General features: G+C 34.9%; 2 protein-coding genes across 2 annotated transcripts in view; both read right to left on the minus strand.

Annotated features, from left to right (window-relative positions):
- Positions 1 to 18,915, minus strand: part of Ac78C (adenylyl cyclase 78C) — a 158,866-nt gene that overhangs the window by 45,429 nt on the left and 94,522 nt on the right. The gene's annotated exons all lie outside the window — the stretch shown is intronic.
- LOC145724606 (uncharacterized) lies at positions 11,057 to 13,004 on the minus strand. The gene has a single exon (XM_081972954.1). It carries the CDS (start codon positions 12,946 to 12,948, stop codon positions 11,143 to 11,145), a length of 1,806 nt encoding a protein of 601 aa, XP_081829080.1. The 5' UTR covers positions 12,949 to 13,004; the 3' UTR covers positions 11,057 to 11,142.

Below are 18,915 nucleotides of genomic sequence, written 5' to 3' on the forward strand. Positions count from 1 at the left end.
CCAAGGGAAAGTTTATAGCAGAATACCGTAAACTGTTTAAAAGTAACAACTTCAACATTGACATCACAATCAGACTCCTCCGATGCTATCTTTTTTCGTTTTTTTTCTATAAAATCATGATCATTAACTGAGGAAATACAAAGAAAAAGTCTTCAAAATGTCGCTTTACAGGAGAATGCTCGGACTAACAGGGCAGTGAAGGAGAGAATGAGGAAGGACTTGGAAGTAATGAACACTATCAAGAGAAGAAAGCTTGAGTACCTGGGACATATTATGACGATCGAAAGCAAATATCACCTTTTAAAGTCTCTTCTCCAAGGGAAAGTTTATAGCAGAATACCGTAAACTCTTTAAAAGTAACAACTTCAACATTGACATCACAATCAGACTCCTCCGATGCTATCTTTTTTCGTTTTTTTGAAACACAAAGAAAAAGTCTTTAACATGTCGCTTTACAGGAGAATGCTCGGACTAACAGGGCAGTGAAGGAGAGAATGAGGAAGGACTTGGAAGTAATGAACACCATCAAGAGAAGAAAGCTTGAGTACCTGGGACATATTACGAAGAACGAAAGCAAATATCACCTTTCAAAGTCTCTTCTCCAAGGGAAAGTTTATAGCAGAATACCGTAAACTGTTTAAAAGTAACATCTTCAACATTGACATCACAATCAGACTCCTCTGATGCTATCTTTTTTCGTTTTTTTTCTATAAAATCATGATCATTAACTGAGGGAACACAAAGAAGAAGTCTTCAAAATGTCGCTTTACAGGAGGATGCTCGGACTAACAGGGCAGTGAAGGAGAGAATGAGGAAGGACTTGGAAGTAATGAACACTATCAAGAGAAGAAAGCTTGAGTACCTGGGACATATTATGACGAACGAAAGCAAATATCACCTTTTAAAGTCTCTTCTCCAAGGGAAAGTTTATAGCAGAATACCGTAAACTCTTTAAAAGTAACAACTTCAACATTGACATCACAATCAGACTCCTCCGATGCTATATTTTTTCGTTTTTTTGAAACACAAAGAAAAAGTCTTTAACATGTCGCTTTACAGGAGAATGCTCGGACTAACAGGGCAGTGAAGGAGAGAATGAGGAAGGACTTGGAAGTAATGAACACCATCAAGAGAAGAAAGCTTGAGTACCTGGGACATATTACGAAGAACGAAAGCAAATATCACCTTTCAAAGTCTCTTCTCCAAGGGAAAGTTTATAGCAGAATACCGTAAACTGTTTAAAAGTAACATCTTCAACATTGACATCAAAATCAGACTCCTCCGATGCTATCTTTTTTCGTTGTTTTTTTCTATAAAATCATGATCATTAACTGAGGGAACACAAAGAAGAAGTCTTCAAAATGTTGCTTTACAGGAGGATGCTCGGACTAACAGGGCAGTGAAGGAGAGAATGAGGAAGGATTTGGAAGTAATGAACACCATTAAGAGAAGAAAGCTTGAGTACCTGGGACATATTATGAAGTACGAAAGCAAATATCACCTTTCAAAGCCCCTTCTCCAAGGGAAAGTTTATGGCAAAAGACCATAAACTGTTCAAAAGTAACATCTTCAACATTGACATCACAATCAGACTCTTCCGATGCTATCTTTTCTCGTTTTTTTTCTATAAAATCATGGTGATTAACCGAGGAAACACAAATAAAACTCGAAGTCTTCAAAATGTCGCTTTACTGGAGGATGCTGAAAATATCGTGGGTGGATAGAGTGACTAACAGGGCAGTGAAGGAGAGAATGAGGAAGGACTTGGAAGTAATGAACACCATCAAGAGAAGAAAGCTTGAGTACCTGGGACATATTATGAAGAACGAAAGCAAATATCACCTTTTAAAGTCTCTTCTCCAAGGGAAAGTTTATAGCAGAATACCGTAAACTCTTTAAAAGTAACAACTTCAACATTGACATCACAATCAGACTCCTCCGATGCTATCTTTTTTCGTTTTTTTGAAACACAAAGAAAAAGTCTTTAACATGTCGCTTTACAGGAGAATGCTCGGACTAACAGGGCAGTGAAGGAGAGAATGAGGAAGGACTTGGAAGTAATGAACATCATCAAGAGAAGAAAGCTTGAGTACCTGGGACATATTACGAAGAACGAAAGCACATAACACCTTTCAAAGTGCCTTCTCCAAGATAAAGTTTATGGGAGAAGACCACAAGGAAAAAGGAGAATATCATGGCTTAGAAACGTGGCGAAAAAACTACTACCAAACTATTTGAAGCAGCCGTAAATCCAGGATAATCGCCAATATTCGGAACAACTAGACACTTAAAGAAGAAGAACATTATTAGACATTATTAGAAATGCCTTGGAGGGTAGAAGAATAAATACCCTTTGCTACACCGATGACACTACACTCATAGCAATGGACGAGCAGGATATATTTGAACACATTGAAAGAGTAGAAAGAGAAAATGTAATTTTTGCCTTGAAATTGCCATACAACAAAGTTGATTCTAATAGACCGGACCAGTAAGAAAGTGTGCCTGACATATCGATCTAGAAATTGTGGACGAAATGAATTATCTGAGAGTCCTTATAAATAAAGATGGAAACGCATCCACAGAGATTAAAAGGAGGATAGCTGCCATGTCCAAGTTGAATAAAATTTGAAGAAACATCCATAACCTCAACAAGAAAACGTAGACTTATCGAAACTCTTGTAGTCACGATTGCGCTTTATAGAGCTGAAGCATTCAACTTGAAGACTTCCGACACTGCTAAACTATATAGTTTCGGTAGGCTCTTGGTAATTTCTTGGACTGTTCATAGAACGAATTTGTCAATATTGGAAGAGCTAAAAGTTAAATACACTCAATTATAGTAAGACCAAGAATCCCCAAATATCCAAAGAAAAGTGAGATCTTGGGAACGCTCACCCAAACGCTGGTTGGACCAAATGAAGCACTTCACTGGAAAACCACTACAAGAAAGCATAAGATGGGTTCCAGATAGCAACAAATGGAAAGGAACTACAAACACATAGAGACTTACGTGAGTTAAGTCACGAGGTTGTACCACCTCCATAGACCAGGACAGATGCTGAGTATGCAGTTCCATGAACAAAACCAGTGTCATCGCGTATTGCATTATTATTATTATTAAGTGCTTTAATGTAACATTATCAATATACTTCTGTACTAGTTTGTAATTTGTATTTTTTAAAAACGGTCTTACCATATTCGAAGACGTAATTGGCGCAGTCGGTAGGATCTGTCAAAAGTCAATCAATCGCTGAGGGACTTTTTCGTATAACGATTTGTGACAGATTCGAATAGTTCGCGAGTTCGATAATCAAAAAAGACTTGTTCGAGGGCATATCGACGAGTTTTACAGTTACCGGGCAGCGAATTCAACATATTGGTGGAAAGTGTCACAGCATCGGGCACTTTTGCAAGGATCGCAAACTTTGGTTGGACCACATCGCCATCCGGAAGATTTGGACCCTTATAGGCAGAATATGGTCAAGGTCATCGTTTTTATGTAAGTGTGCAATTTTTTCATGTCGAACTTAGACACAATTATTGAAGAATTAAGTAGCTTATCGATAGAAAATTCTGATAACCCTTTAACTGACTCTATTGATAATTCTAAAAAATTGCTTCAAGTTCCACTAATTACAAAAGAAGAAGTAAAAGATTTATCTAATCGTATTTTAAGTAGTTTTACAATGCCACAATTTAAACCAGAGTACTTACAATGTGTCCCACAATTCGATGGGAATCCTAATGACTTAAACAGGTATTTGACAACCTGCCAAAGTTTAATTGATAATTTCTATAATGTATCAAATCCATTGGATTTTCAAAATACTTTTCTGTTAAACAGTTTGATCGGAAAACTTTCGGGTACAGCAAAAATTGTTGTAAACATTCAAAATATATCCACTTGGGAGGACTTAAAATCTATTCTTCACCGAAATTTCGCTGATCAAAGGGATGAAGCTTGCTTAAATAGGGATCTAGTTATGTTAAGACAAAATCAAAATGAAAATCCAAACCAATTTTATGACAGAGTTCTACACTTATTAAACTTACTATGTTCTTATATAGATTGCCACGAATCTAGCGATGGTGGAAAAATGCTAAAGAAATCACTATATAACGATTTAGCTTTAAAAACTTTCTTATCAGGGTTAAAGGAACCTATAGGGACAACGATTCGTTGTATGAAACCCAGATCTTTAGCTGAAGCCCTTCAGTACGTTACGCAGGAATATAATAATCATTATTTCCAAAATATGTCTAACCGATTACCACACCAATCCACGCAGGTTATGAAAACAAATTCTAAACCCCAAGCTAATCATTTTAATCAGCAATTCAGAATGCCATTTGTTGCACAACCGCAACAAAATTTTGCATCATTCAATGCACAGACACCGCATAATTTATTTATGCCTAGGAGTAACTTCAACAGATTTCCTTCACAACCCATCAATATAAGACCAAATTTCAATAGAATGCCGCAACGGTTTCCAACAAACTCTCAAGTTTTTGGAAGGCCAAATCAATCAAACGTATTTAAGCCCAATCAAAACAAATCACTTCCAGCACCACAACCGATGAGTGTATGCACTTCAGGCCCAAAAGGACCTTTGTCTCAATATAATCGTTTTCCAAGGCCTAATTTTCAAGGAAATTCACAAAACTTTCAAGGAAATTTCCAAAATAATCAACCTAAGTACGTTGCTGAAGAATTGTACAGCGCTGAAACGCAGTCCAATTCAAATTACGATCAATTTGATCAATATGCATTGCCAGAAGCGTGCGTTGACCCCGAATATGCAAATATAAATAATATGACAAATTACTACGAATATAACCCAGAATACGCTGAGTATTCATATTCACAAGAAACACCAGAAAACCCTACTTTTGACAATGAGTGTGACTCAGTTTCGCAAGAGAAAAATATAAATTTTTCGATGACGCCTCAAAAGGACAATCAAACTTAGTCATATCTTTAAACTCTACCAATACTAGTGAACTATCTTATATTTCATTGCCTGAATTTAACATCAAACTTCTAATCGATTCTGGTTCCACAAAATCTTTTATTAATCCTAATTTAGCTGAAAAGTACTACAATAACTGCATAATTGATGATCCGTTCATTGTTAGTACAGTGTTTCAAAAGTCAGCACATCGCTACAGTGCTTTAATTCCAGCATCTAGCATTTTTAAACTTCCTAATAAGCAAAATCTTAAATTCTACTTATTCAAGTTCCACAACGTGTTCGACGGCCTCATCGGGCTAGATAATCTCAAGTTACTACAAGCAAACATCGACTTTAACAGCGGATATTTAATTACACCGTATGCAAAGATAAAACTTATGTTTTACAAAACAGAACCAGTATTAAATTGCATAACCATCTCACCTCGCACTGAACAAGTGATAAGAGTGAAAACTGATATCACTAAAGGTGAAATAATTATCCCACATCAAAAAATTCATAATTGTGAGATACCTGAATGTTTAACAATAGCAAAAGAGGGATATGCATTAACTACTATCTTAAATAACTCATGTTTGCCTGTAACTTTAGATTTTTCTGAACCCCTTTCCGTAGAAAAATTTAATCACAGAGAAATTCAAAACATAGACCTTAATAATTTTGACGACTCTCCAAAACAAAGACTAGATTTTAACCAATTAAGATTAAATCACCTAAATGAAGAAGAAAAAGAAGAAATTTTAAAATTGTGTAAAGAATTTTCGGACGTATTTTACCAAGAAAATACACCACTCACCTTTACAACCAAAATAAAACATCAAATTAGAACAACAGATGAAGTTCCAATCTATACAAAATCTTATAGGTACCCTTTCATACACAAAAAGGAAGTAGAAAGTCAAATAGCCAAAATGCTTGATCAAAATATAATCAGACCATCAAATAGTCCGTGGTCAAGTCCTATCTGGGTAGTACCTAAAAAGATGGACGCTTCCGGTAAACAAAAATGGCGTGTAGTGATAGATTACCGGAAGTTGAATGAGAAAACAATAGATGACAAATTTCCCTTACCTAATATTACAGATCTGTTGGATAAATTAGGTAAATGTCAATATTTCACGACATTGGATCTGGCTTCAGGATTTCATCAAATCGAAATGAAAGAAGAAGATATTCCAAAAACAGCCTTTAGTACCGAAAGTGGACACTTTGAATACCTAAGAATGCCATTTGGTTTAAAGAACGCACCGGCGACTTTTCAACGAGTCATGGACTCAATTTTGAGAGGTATTCAAAATGAAAAATGCTTAGTATATTTAGATGATATAATCATTTTTTCTACTTCTTTACAAGAGCATATAACAAACTTGAAATTAGTCTTCAAACGGCTACGTGAGTCCAATTTTAAAGTACAACTGGACAAAAGCGAATTTTTGCGCCGCGAAGTTGCTTATTTGGGACATATCGTCACCCCTGACGGTGTCAAACCAAACCCGGACAAAATCTCAGCCATAAAGAAATATCCTATTCCAACTAATACGAAACAAATTAAAGGCTTTCTCGGATTGTTAGGTTACTATAGAAGGTTTATAAATAATTTTGCAAAAATTACGAAACCTCTCACAAAGTGTCTAAAGAAAGGAGCAAAAATTGAGCATGATCAAGAATTTTTGGATTGTTTTGAATCTTGTAAAAATTTGTTGATCAACGAACCAATCTTACAGTACCCTGATTTTTCGAAACCGTTTAATTTAACAACTGACGCTAGCAACGTAGCTCTAGGGGCAGTTCTAAGTCAAGGACCTCCAGGCCGAGATCTTCCAGTGGCGTACGCGTCGCGTACATTAAATGATTCTGAAAGGAATTATTCCACAATTGAGAAGGAATGCCTTTGTCTTGTATGGGCAACAAAATACTTTCGTCCATATTTGTTTGGTCAAAAATTTTACATCATTACTGATCATAAGCCTTTACAGTGGCTATTTTCACTTAAGGATCCTAGTTCTAAATTATTACGGTGGCGAATCAAACTCGAAGAGTATGATTATAAAATCCTTTATAAAAAAGGGACATCAAATACAAATGCTGATGCACTGTCACGCATTGAGTTGCATACAAAAGAAGATCAAGAGTTTTCTCTAAAAGAATATATGGAAGAATTTAATAGAGAATTAGAGAGAGAAACAAGACAGGAATCAATATTACAACGACCTTCGACGTCACGAGAACAGGAAAATGAGAATATAGACAAAGCTTCAATGTTTGTTCATACTGACAACGAAGAACCTGACTTTAATAAAAAACAAACTGAAGAGTTAAATAACCCCAACGAACAGGACGACAGTGATACAATTCACACAAATGATCAAGACCCAATTGTAGGAATACCAATCATCGATATACCAGTCAATTACGGTGCAAACCAGGTAATTATTTCTAAAGTTTTACATTCACCGGCAAAACCGAAATTAACACTACTATTCGAAAAGAAACGCCGATTGATAGTTCAACTTAGTCAAAATAACTTTGAAGATGATATCTTAAAGTTTATTAAAGAAAACATAGTTCCTGAAAAACAGTATCACATATACTTTGAGGAACAGGGTGTATACGAAGAGTTTTGTGAAGTTGTAAGAAGATACTTTAGGTGGCCTTCATTAAATCTAAAAAGGTGTTTAAAGAAACTTCTTGACGTCACAAATAAAGGGGACATTGAAGAGATAATTGAAAACTACCACCAAGGTAAAAGTAACCATCGAGGAATTGATGAAACTCTTTCAAGAATTAAAGAAAAGTATTACTGGCCTAATCAAAAACAATCAATCCAAACGTATATCAATCAATGTGATATTTGTATCAGAACAAAATATGACAGACATCCCGTCAATATTGAAATGAATGTCACCCCAACTGCGACAAAGCCGTTTGAAATAGTACATATGGACACGTACACATTAGAACAATCAAAATTTTTAACTATTTTGGATAGTTTTTCGAAATACGCGCAAGCGTACCCTCTCAAATCTTTAGCGGCAACAGAAATTGTTGATAATCTATTAATGTTTTTCTCTCATCACGGAGTTCCAAAACAGATAATTTTGGATAACGGGACTGAGTTTAAAAATTCTGTTGTCACTGAACTGCTGCAATTGCATAAAGTCAAAATTCATTTCATTTCGCCACACCATCCTCAATCTAATGGAAATATTGAAAGATTACATTCAACGATTAGCGAACATGTAAAGCTATTGAATGCTCAAAATTTCAATAATTCAAGTATTAACCAAAAAATGACTTATTCAATTATGGCTTATAACCATTCAATTCACTCCGCAACCAAGATGAAACCGATTGATATCATCAACGGTCATATTACTGACAATGACCCGTTTGATGTAAACTTAGAACAACTGTTGCTATCGGATTATATTACAAACCATAAAGAACAAACAAAACTCTTATATTCCACGATTAACGAGAAACTTGCACAAAGTAAGGAAAAACGTGTCAGCAAAATTAATCAGAACCGTGAGAATCCCGACTTGTTTGAAGCTGGTCAAAATGTCTACTTAAAAAAGCATACTAGACAAAAACTAGCTGAAAAGTTTACAAAGCCAGAAAAAATTACCAAGGTTAACAAAAAACGTAAAACTATTATGACTAATGCCCATGGAAAAATCCATATGGCAAACGTAAAGAGACCTTTACGAAACACATACAGCTTTGATTAAATACTATCATTGCAAATATTAGTTAACCTTAGATTTTAGTATATAATTAAGTTTTTAACTTAGTAGTTAACAAATTATCATTATAGGTGTACAGAAGTTATATTTTTACTTTCAGGCTGGTCGCCAGCAGCATTTTGCTTCGTAGCAGTATCGGATTACAGGATAAGGTTGCCCTACGAGAATTAACTGACAATGTTGGGTTAATTCCTATAAAATTAGGACAAGCAAAATTAATTGATTACAAATACACTCTAATCCATTTTTATGACCTAAATCCTTTAATTAGTGAAATAAATAAGCTGCATTTAAAAGCATCAAATATTACGAACATTCTAAAAGTTCACGGTGAATATTTGGCTGACAACGCTATTTATATTCAGTTATTGACAATCACTCAAAATAGAGTTGATGACAAAATTAAGGAAATAATTCCTCATCCTAATAGGATGAAAAGAGGCTTAATTAATATGTTAGGTTCAGTCTTCAAAGCCATAAGCGGTAATCTAGACGCGTCCGATGGTGAAAGATACGACAAAATTATCAGAGAAATGCAAACCAATCAAAAAAGTTTAACAGAAAGTATGTCTAAACAAATTTCAATTTCTCTGGAAATTGTCTCTAAATTCAATGAGACCATCAATCAGGTTGCCAAACACGAAAAAGTCTTAGAGTCTAAAATCAAACAAATCTCCTGGATTGTGCAAAAACTACTTATACAGAGAATTCTAACTATATCAGGAATTCTTTAATTGAAATCATTGAACTTTATACTTTTGTAGATTCATTATTACAAGATATAGAGAATTCAATTACTTTTTGCAAACTAAGAACAATACATCCAAGCATAATAAAAACCGAAGACTTGTTTAAAGAGCTGAAAGCTCTAGAAAATCGCATAGGCACCGATCAAATGCCGTTAAAACCGGAACTCTATAACATCAATTTATTCCTTAATTTCATAGATATAGAATGCTTTATCTTAAATAATAGAGTGACGTATTTGTTGCATGTTCCTATAACTCTAAATGAAAAATTTGAACTTTTCCATCTATACTCTGCACCAATTTTCAAAGAGAGTCAGTTCAAGGCGATAATACCGCGCAATAGATTTTTAATTAAATCAAAATTGCACTATACATATCGAAATAAAGCTTGCCATGAGATCACAGCACAATTATATTTATGTGCTAACAAAGATTTAAAGGAAATCCATGAAGAAAGTCCTTGCGCTGTATGCCTACTATCGCAAATTAAAGAAAGTACTGCCTGTCAACCAATCGATATCCAGCTCAACGATCCAGTGATCAATCAACTATCGAATTCTGACAAGTGGTTGCTGATAAGTCCTAAAAAGCAACTAATCAAACTACAATGCCCAACACAAATGGAAACATTGAATTTGATTGGTACTTACATCGCCGAAATTCCCAAGGGTTGTCAAATCATGATGAACGACCGAACAATTTTCAACGACCAGAAGGCAGTCAACGCTAGTATACAGCCCATATTTTTCCCGGACAATAATGAGTTGCCAAGCTTCATTCCCTCCATGGAAATTGACTTCAAGCTAGACGATATCAAGTTAGACGGACTTCAAGATCTTCAAGGTCAAATACGATCTTCGAAACCTGCCCAAATAGTGCCTATTGACATTTCCAAAAATCCATCTATCTGGACTATTTTAATGTATGTTTTTGCAGTAGCAGGGATTGCGTATTATGGCTACAAGAAATTCGGCCAAGCCCTCTGCAAGAAGAAACAAGAAATAGAAGTCACCCTTGAGCATCAGCCAATCCAACTTCCCTCAATGGTACAGTTGAATCTAAGGGATGGAGGAGTTAAGTCACGAGGTTGTACCACCTCCATAGACCAGGACAGATGCTGAGTTCCATGAACAAAACCAGTGTCATCGCGTATTGCATTATTATTATTATTAAGTGCTTTAATGTAACATTATCAATATACTTCTGTACTAGTTTGTAATTTGTATTTTTTAAAAACGGTCTTACCATATTCGAAGACGTAATTCGTGATATTCCAAAATAAAATATCTGAAACTTGTATAAACCGGATACTAAATAAGTCTGGTCTGGTATACAGATGTATCAAATAATAAAATAGGATCCAAATCAGCAATCGACGATGTTGTAAAGGTTACCTAAACAAAGAACGAAACAAGAATTCTTGAGTCTAAAGCCTAGCAAGCAAATCAAATACAATAATTCAATATATCAATGAAAATAAGGAATACACGAGATGTGTAATAGAGTTGGGGACAACTGATAATATTGTAAAATATGAAACTAGTCTTGATATAATCAACACTCAGAGATTAAAACATTAATATAAAGAACGTTCAATTTATTAACAGCGACATATGTAAACAACAACCATATAAATACTAAGAAACAATCACTAAATAAACAAATCTCTTATAAAATTAACTCTACAAACTGCTGAGTTAAACCTCTCATGATATTGGCATAATAATCATCTTGCATACCCTTTTTAATTAGATAGAGGTGATCCGTTTTCATTTTCTCGATTTCGTCATCATCGGTAGTAATTTTTTCCCTGAGTTTTGGGTCGAGAGATTGAAAAGGTGAGTAGAAAAACGCCTGCATTATTGCTTCTGCTTTCATGTGTAGTAGACATTCGTCAAACGTTTCTCTCGGATATATTTCGTTTATGTCAATATCGTGCTTTTGCAATGTCTCAGACACTGTCCTGTAATATTCGTCTACCAAACTGTTAAAATGACGGTCAAGGTTTTCCTTGGTTGTGTTTTGAATTAAGAAGAATAGTAACTCTAGAGTTGGAGGACAGTACCTCAGTAATTGAAAATCTATTAGTTTAACATCTTCACAGTCAGTTTGGCTATTAAATTTGAATAGCATATTTGAAACATATGCATCACCATGGCAAAGTACATTTCTATACTTGTTAGACTGTTTTACTTTCTCAAAAACGCTGTTATAAAATGAATCAGCTTTTTCTTTCAGTTTTTCTGTTGAGTGTCCGTTTGCATAAGAAAACGCAGATATAAAATACATAATGTAATTTACGACCATTCCATCCAAGTCTTTCATAAACGTGGCATCCGGAAGAAATATTACTTCCTGGAGATATTCACTGTAAATATCAGATAATCGTACATCTTTACCTGCACTTTTAGAAAGAACTTCTTCCAGAATTAGACTGGAAGAGTGAAGCTTGGCAAGCTCACGCACTCCCATTATAAGAGCATTATACTCCAGTTTTGTATTAGGTGTCAAGGCAGTATATCCGACAGTACTTAAGTCGTCCAGAATAATAACATCGTTGATTCTAGAAAAGTAACAATTGGGTGCAAAGCTTAGTAAATCTGACAGACCAATCTCCCTAAGTTTTGGCAGATATCCGAAATAAAACCAATCCTCCTTCATTGATGGACCCTGCTTCAACACCTCCTTCATGTGTTCCGCTTTAGGAGTTAAAAACTTAGCAAATAATTTTAAATTAATCTGTTTGCCTTGTTGTGTGACGTCTACGTTCAACTTAAAGTATTCTCCTAGATGGCCATTATTTTCGTCTAGTGGTATCAACTGATAATTTTCAAGTCTAAATTCGGGACATCCAACCTTATTCCTGACGGCCACATAAATGTCTTCTTGGTTCAATCTGGGACAGAGGAAAAAACGTCTCAAATTACTACCCACCTCACTTATTAAACTTCCAGGGGCTTCTTTCTGCAACACAATTTCCAGTTTGACAACCGGCAGTAAAATTTTGACCTCCAACTCAAAAGCTAACTTTTGTGGATAAATGTCTGTGAGCTGACTTTGCACATTTTTCTTGAGTTCGTTGTAATACAAATCGATTAGTTTGTGAAAGTTTTTTAGTCGAAATTCTTCACTAGTCCAACGAAAAATGAATGTCAAAACTTCATAAGAAGGTGGAACCAGTTCGCCAGTTTCTTGATTTGTCACCACAACCCCGTCAGAAATTAAAGTTTCCACAGCTTGTTGGAGAAGTTTCACTTCTTCTGCTACACTGGCTTCATTCAAACCATCCAATACCAATGGTGGTAACTTGGAAGTATCCAAAATGAAATTCCATGATTTACTGCTTTTAGCAGCACGCTTCTTTGTTTGTAGTTCTTTAACTTGAGAGTTTACAGTATCTTTGATAAACTTGCTGATATTTTGTTCATTGTCAATGCCCTGTTTGGGTTGAATGCTGCACTTGTTTTCCGCCATTACTACTAAAATTGGCACACAACATTTGGATGGTTTTATTGAAATGACCACGCATATCACGATAGTAGAGCTTATAATTATAAACGTTTCCTGATGGGAGAATTATTCAGTCAGTTTAATACAGAACCGGCCTAGAAAAGTTGCAAATTAGTAATATCCTACTGCACTTTGTGTTGCATTATTTGAAAGTACTATACAGTAAATATTTGGTAAACAACCTTATATCAGACTGTTTTACGGTTTTTTGTAAATAACATTTGGGAAAAATTTATTATATCATTTCACCTAATTCTATTCTGTATAAAAGTGAGATACGTAGATTGTCATCTCTAAATTACAACGTACCATTAAAATCACTAAATTACCTAATGATAGCAACTTATCAGGCAATTGAAATTGAAGGTTACTTGAAAGTTTCATCCTTAATCAGGATGTGCATTTTTACGTTGTTTTGACAGATAAATGTTGCGAATTTTACTGGAACGCACTAGGTCAACTAACTAAAGTAAATTACTTATCATGTTATTAAAATTAAATTACTATAGGCAATGATGTAATAGTAATTATATCATCTGGCACCATAAACAAACAATTATAAGTAATAACAATAAAAATATGACTTTTTCGCTTTTTGTCGGATATATAAGGATGTAATTAATAAATAATTTTTGAATTTTTTTATCAAATTCTTTAGGAGTAAAATGATCAACTTTGCCTCCATCAACTATAGTTTCTGAGATATCAATGTTAATGCAACGAATTTGTAACACCCTGTATACGCTGTACCCTCGACTGTACCATAACATTTTTTCAATAAAATTCCTTGTGAAAAAAGTGAAAGTTAATGATATCTCTCTTTTTAAGTCATATTCAATAAAGAGAGAGTGTACTATTTTAGGTTAGTGTAATAGATATAGATAGTCATGATTTTTAAAAAATTGGACGATTATCATTGACGAGAGAAGTTTTATTGTTAAGTTGTTCATTGTTATTGTTGTACTGTTTTGAATTCGATTATACATCGATCGATATAAGAAAGACTAGAAATAGAAAAGTTTTGTTAATTTGGCAACATAGGAAAGTTAGCATGTTCAATTCAACCAAAATAGTCTCTGTTCAATGAAGAAGGAATAAAAATGTGTGTTACTGTTATAACATTATACTACTATTAGCTATTGTCAGTTTGTCTTGTTTGTATTGTGTGTTTCTTCTTAAATGACAACCTTCTTAAAAGTACAAGAAGCTTCTACAAGTGTCTTAAACCTTCCCAGACTTGTTTTAAATTGTCAGAGGCATCTAAGGCTGTTGAATGTGCCAAAACCTTCCAAAGGCTACTGGAAACTTTCTGAAAAGTTCCAGAGTCCTCCACAACTGTCTTTTATATTTTTCCAGAACTGTTTTAGATTGCCAAAGGCTTCTAGAGCCATTTCGCAAACTCTAAATACTATTAACAACCTTGTAAAAAGTGCCAGAAGCCTCTACAAATGTCTTAAATCTTGCCACAGTTGTTTCAAATTGTCAGAGGCCTCTAAGACCATTCTGAATCTGCCAGAGACCTCCAAGTGCTACAGACAACCTTCTCTGAAGCCTCTACAAGTGTCTTAAACCTTCCCAGACTTGTTTTAAATTGTCAGAGGCCTCTAAGGCTGTTGAATGTGCCACAACCTTCCAAAGGCTACTGGAAACTCTCTGAAAAGTTCCAGAGTCCTCCACAACTGTCTTTTATATTTTTCCAAAACTGTTTTAGATTGCCAAAGGCTTCTAGAGCCATTTCGCAAACTCTAAAGGCTATTAACAACCTTGTGAAAAGTGCCAGAAGCCTCTACAAATGTCTGAAATCTTGCCACAGTTGTTTCAAATTGTCAGAGGCCTCTAAGACCATTCTGAATCTGCCAGAGACCTCCAAGTGCTACTGACAAGCTTCTCTGAAGCCTCTACAAGTGTCTTAAACCTTCCCAGACTTGTTTTAAATTGTGAGAGGCCTCTAAGGCTGTTGAATATGCCAAAACCTTCCAAAGGCTACTGGAAACTTTCTGAAAAGTTCCAGAGTCCTCCACAACTGTCTTTTATATTTCTCCAGAACTGTTTTAGATTGCCAAAGGCTTCTAGAGCCATTTCGCAAACTCTAAATGCTATTAACAACCTTGTAAAACGTGCCAGAAGCCTCTACAAATGTCTGAAATCTTGCCACAGTTGTTTCAAATTGTCAGAGGCCTCTAAGACCATTCTGAATCTGCCAGAGACCTCCAAGTGCTACAGACAACCTTCTCTGAAGCCTCTACAAGTGTCTTAAACCTTCCCAGACTTGTTTTAAATTGTCAGAGGCCTCTCAGGCTGTTGAATGTGCCAAAACTTTCCAAAGGCTACTGGAAGCTTTCTGAAAAGTTCCAGAGTCCTCCATAACTGTCTTTTATATTTTTCCAGAACTGTTTTAGATTGCCAAAGGCTTCTAGAGCCATTTCGCAAACTCTAAAGGCTATTAACAACCTTGTGAAAAGTGCCAGAAGCCTCTACAAATGTCTGAAATCTTGCCACAGTTGTTTCAAATTGTCAGAGGCCTCTAAGGCTGTTGAATGTGCCAAAACCTTCCAAGGGCTACTGGAAACTTTCTGAAAAGTTCCAGAGTCCTCCACAACTGTCTTTTATATTTCTCCAGAACTGTTTTAGATTGCCAAAGGCTTCTAGAGCCATTTCGCAAACTCTAAATGCTATTAACAACCTTGTAAAAAGTGCCAGAAGCTTCTACTAATGTCTGAAATCTTGCCACAGTTGTTTCAAATTGTCAGAGGCCTCTAAGACCATTCTGAATCTGCCAGAGACCTCCAAGTGCTACAGACAACCTTCTCTGAAGCCTCTACAAGTGTCTTAAACCTTCCCAGACTTGTTTTAAATTGTCAGAGGCCTCTAAGGCTGTTGAATGTGCCACAACCTTCCAAAGGCTACTGGAAACTCTCTGAAAAGTTCCAGAGTCCTCCACAACTGTCTTTTATATTTCTCCAGAACTGTTTTAGATTGCCAAAGGCTTCTAGAGCCATTTCGCAAACTCTAAATGCTATTAACAACCTTGTAAAACGTGCCAGAAGCCTCTACAAATGTCTGAAATCTTGCCACAGTTGTTTCAAATTGTCAGAGGCCTCTAAGACCATTCTGAATCTGCCAGAGACCTCCAAGTGCTACTGACAAGTTTCTCTGAAGCCTCTACAAGTGTCTTAAACCTTTCAAGAACAGTTTTACATTGTCATATGCCTCTATAGAGTCATGTTGAAATTTGCCAAAGACCTATAAGAGCGTTCTAAGGGCCATTTGCACCATCAAATATTCAAAGACATCTTAGGCTAAGTTTGAATTTGACTGTGACATTTTTCACTTGACCCGTCACAGTCACGCTATAAACACAACTACAATAACTTTTGACAATCAATCGATATTACATTTATTAATCACCGACATACGTTTTATGCTGGTGATTGTGACGCAACAATCAGAAGTCACTGAACAGACTATATTTACAATTTTGTGGCACTTCTGGTTATACCGTAGAATGAGAAGAAGGAACATTATCCAAATATTTTGGGATCGATTCTTCCTTTCACAACAGAAAATTGGTATTTTCTTTACATATTGTGAAAAATGACGTAGTAATTCGTATCTTTCTCTCATTAAACCATTTATTAGATATGGTGAAGAAACGGTAAAGTAAATATTTTACTTTACTAGGAAAATTTGACTCCCAGACTGTACCAAATTTTGTAGTGTTTTTCAGGTTATGGGATAGGAAATTTAATGAGGATCCTAAAAATATGTTTAAAAACGTCATGTTCTCACTCCAAGCTGGTTTTATAGTCGATTTTGTCCCTGACTGTCGTTTCACACTGTGTTTCTAGCAGTTCAAACTTTGACACCGCTTTTCTACCTGACTGTACTAAATATTGCAGTATTTTTCAGGTTATTGAATAGGAAATTTAATAAGGATTCCAAAAATGTGCTTAAAACAGTGATTTTCTCACTAAAACTGGGTTTTCCAGGTGATTTTGTAGCTGACCGTCCTTTCAAACTGTGTTTGTGTCATTTCAAATTTTGACACCGGTTTTCTACCTGACTGTACTAAATATTGCAGTATTTTTCAGGTTATTGGATAGAAAATTTAATGAGGATTCCAAAAATGTGCTTAAAACAGTGATTTTCTCACTACAAGTGGGTTTTGCAGGTGATTTTGTATCTGACCGTCCTTTCAAACTGTGTTTCTGTCAGTTCAAACCTCTTTTCTCCCTGACTACCAAATTTTGTAGTATTCTTTCAGGTTATTAGATAGGAAATTTAATGAGGATTCGAAAAATGTGCTTAAAACAATAATTTTCTTACTGCAAAAGAGTTTTACAGATAATTTTATCCCTGATTGTTCTTTAAACCGTGTTCAAATTTCAGACCACAACTTCAAAAAATGATTTAAATATTTGTTAACGGTAAAAGTTACAAACAAATTTCAAGGGACCAAAAATGATCCTAATCAACTCCTTAACCCAACACTGTAAGTTTTCAGGACCGTTTTTGCTGACAGTATACAGGGTGTGCAAGAAAATTATGGTGATTCACTATTTTTGTCACCGTGTACCCAATTTTTAAGATAGAATTTTTTACTCTACACCACTGGAAAGGGGAGCTCAAAACGGTTCTTTCAAGTGGTTAAACCATCCTGAACTCCCAAAAATAATTGAGTTACAGGGTGTTCAAATCTGAAACCACAATTTCAACTAATTTGAAAATTTGTTGCATCAAACCAGTTGTTGCTAAATAACTCAAAAACGGTGTAAGTTACGACAAATTTGCAAAAAACCAAAAATGTGCCTAATCAACTGTCTAATTCAGAATCGTAAGTTTGCAGAACCGTGTTTCTGCTCACTGTGTACAAGGTGTGCATGAAAAGTATGGTGATTAACTGTTTTTGATCATCTTGTATGCAAATTTTTAAAATATAATTTTTTTCTCAACACTACTGGAAAAAGGAGCTTAAGACGGTTAATTTGAACTCCCAAAAATAACCGACTTAGAGTCCGTCAGTGCTGCTATTATACAGGGAGTGCATGAAAATTGTAGTGATTCAGATTTTTTGGCCACCCTGTACGCAATTTTTAAGATAGATTTTTTTACTCTACACCACTGGAAAGAGGAACTCAAAACGGTTTTTTTAAGTGGTTGAACCACCAAAATAACTGAGTTACAGGGTGTTCAAATTTGAAACCACAGTTATTTCAACTGATTTAAAAATTTGTTTCATTAAACCAGTTTTTGCTAAATAACTCAGAAACGGTGAAAGTTACGAAAAATTTGAGAGAAAGCAAAAATGTTTGTAAAGAACTGCTAAACTTCGCTAACAGACAGCCCTGACAGGAAAATGATATCTTTTCAGCAAATTTCAATTAGACCCATAAATTTACTGGTCAAATTGGACTTTATGGGTAAAATTAGTACATTTTTCTGTCACACTGAATTTTACTTTTCCAATTTTACTTTACCTTACGCCCATCATTAATTAGATATGTAGGACTTATACAGGATTCAACAGAATCTTGTATACTGCAATCTAGGTACTTATAAGCCTGGTTTTTAAAACCAGATTGAATTTTAACATTAACTTTAGTTAACATTAAGAGCTAGTGTTTTTAAATTATGATGTGCATGAACAAAATTCAACTTAAGTTTTAGTTGTAACTACTTACTTTGAAATTACATAAAATTCAAAATTATCTTACATCAGCTTATACTAAAGTTAAATCTTTAAGGACATTTTGTTTTACAGAGTTTTTTTTATAAAAGATCTATGCAGAAATTAAGAATATACTATCATACAGCAAAACTTAAAAAAAAATAGGGTAGTTTTCAAAATACTGTAGGAGTTTGATAAACATTTTTCTTTCTTAAGGTTATTACTAAATTTAATGCTAAAGTAAATTTATTTTATAAATTAAG

Source organism: Ips typographus, linkage group LG2, assembly GCF_016097725.1.
Source record: "Ips typographus isolate SLU linkage group LG2, UJ_Ityp_2.0, whole genome shotgun sequence".
Classification (NCBI taxonomy): domain Eukaryota; kingdom Metazoa; phylum Arthropoda; class Insecta; order Coleoptera; family Curculionidae; genus Ips; species Ips typographus.

Bases quoted from the DNA above. Each gene is read 5' to 3' on its own strand.
- LOC145724606 (XM_081972954.1), bottom strand. From the start codon at position 12,948: ATGGCGGAAAACAAGTGCAGCATTCAACCCAAACAGGGCATTGACAAT.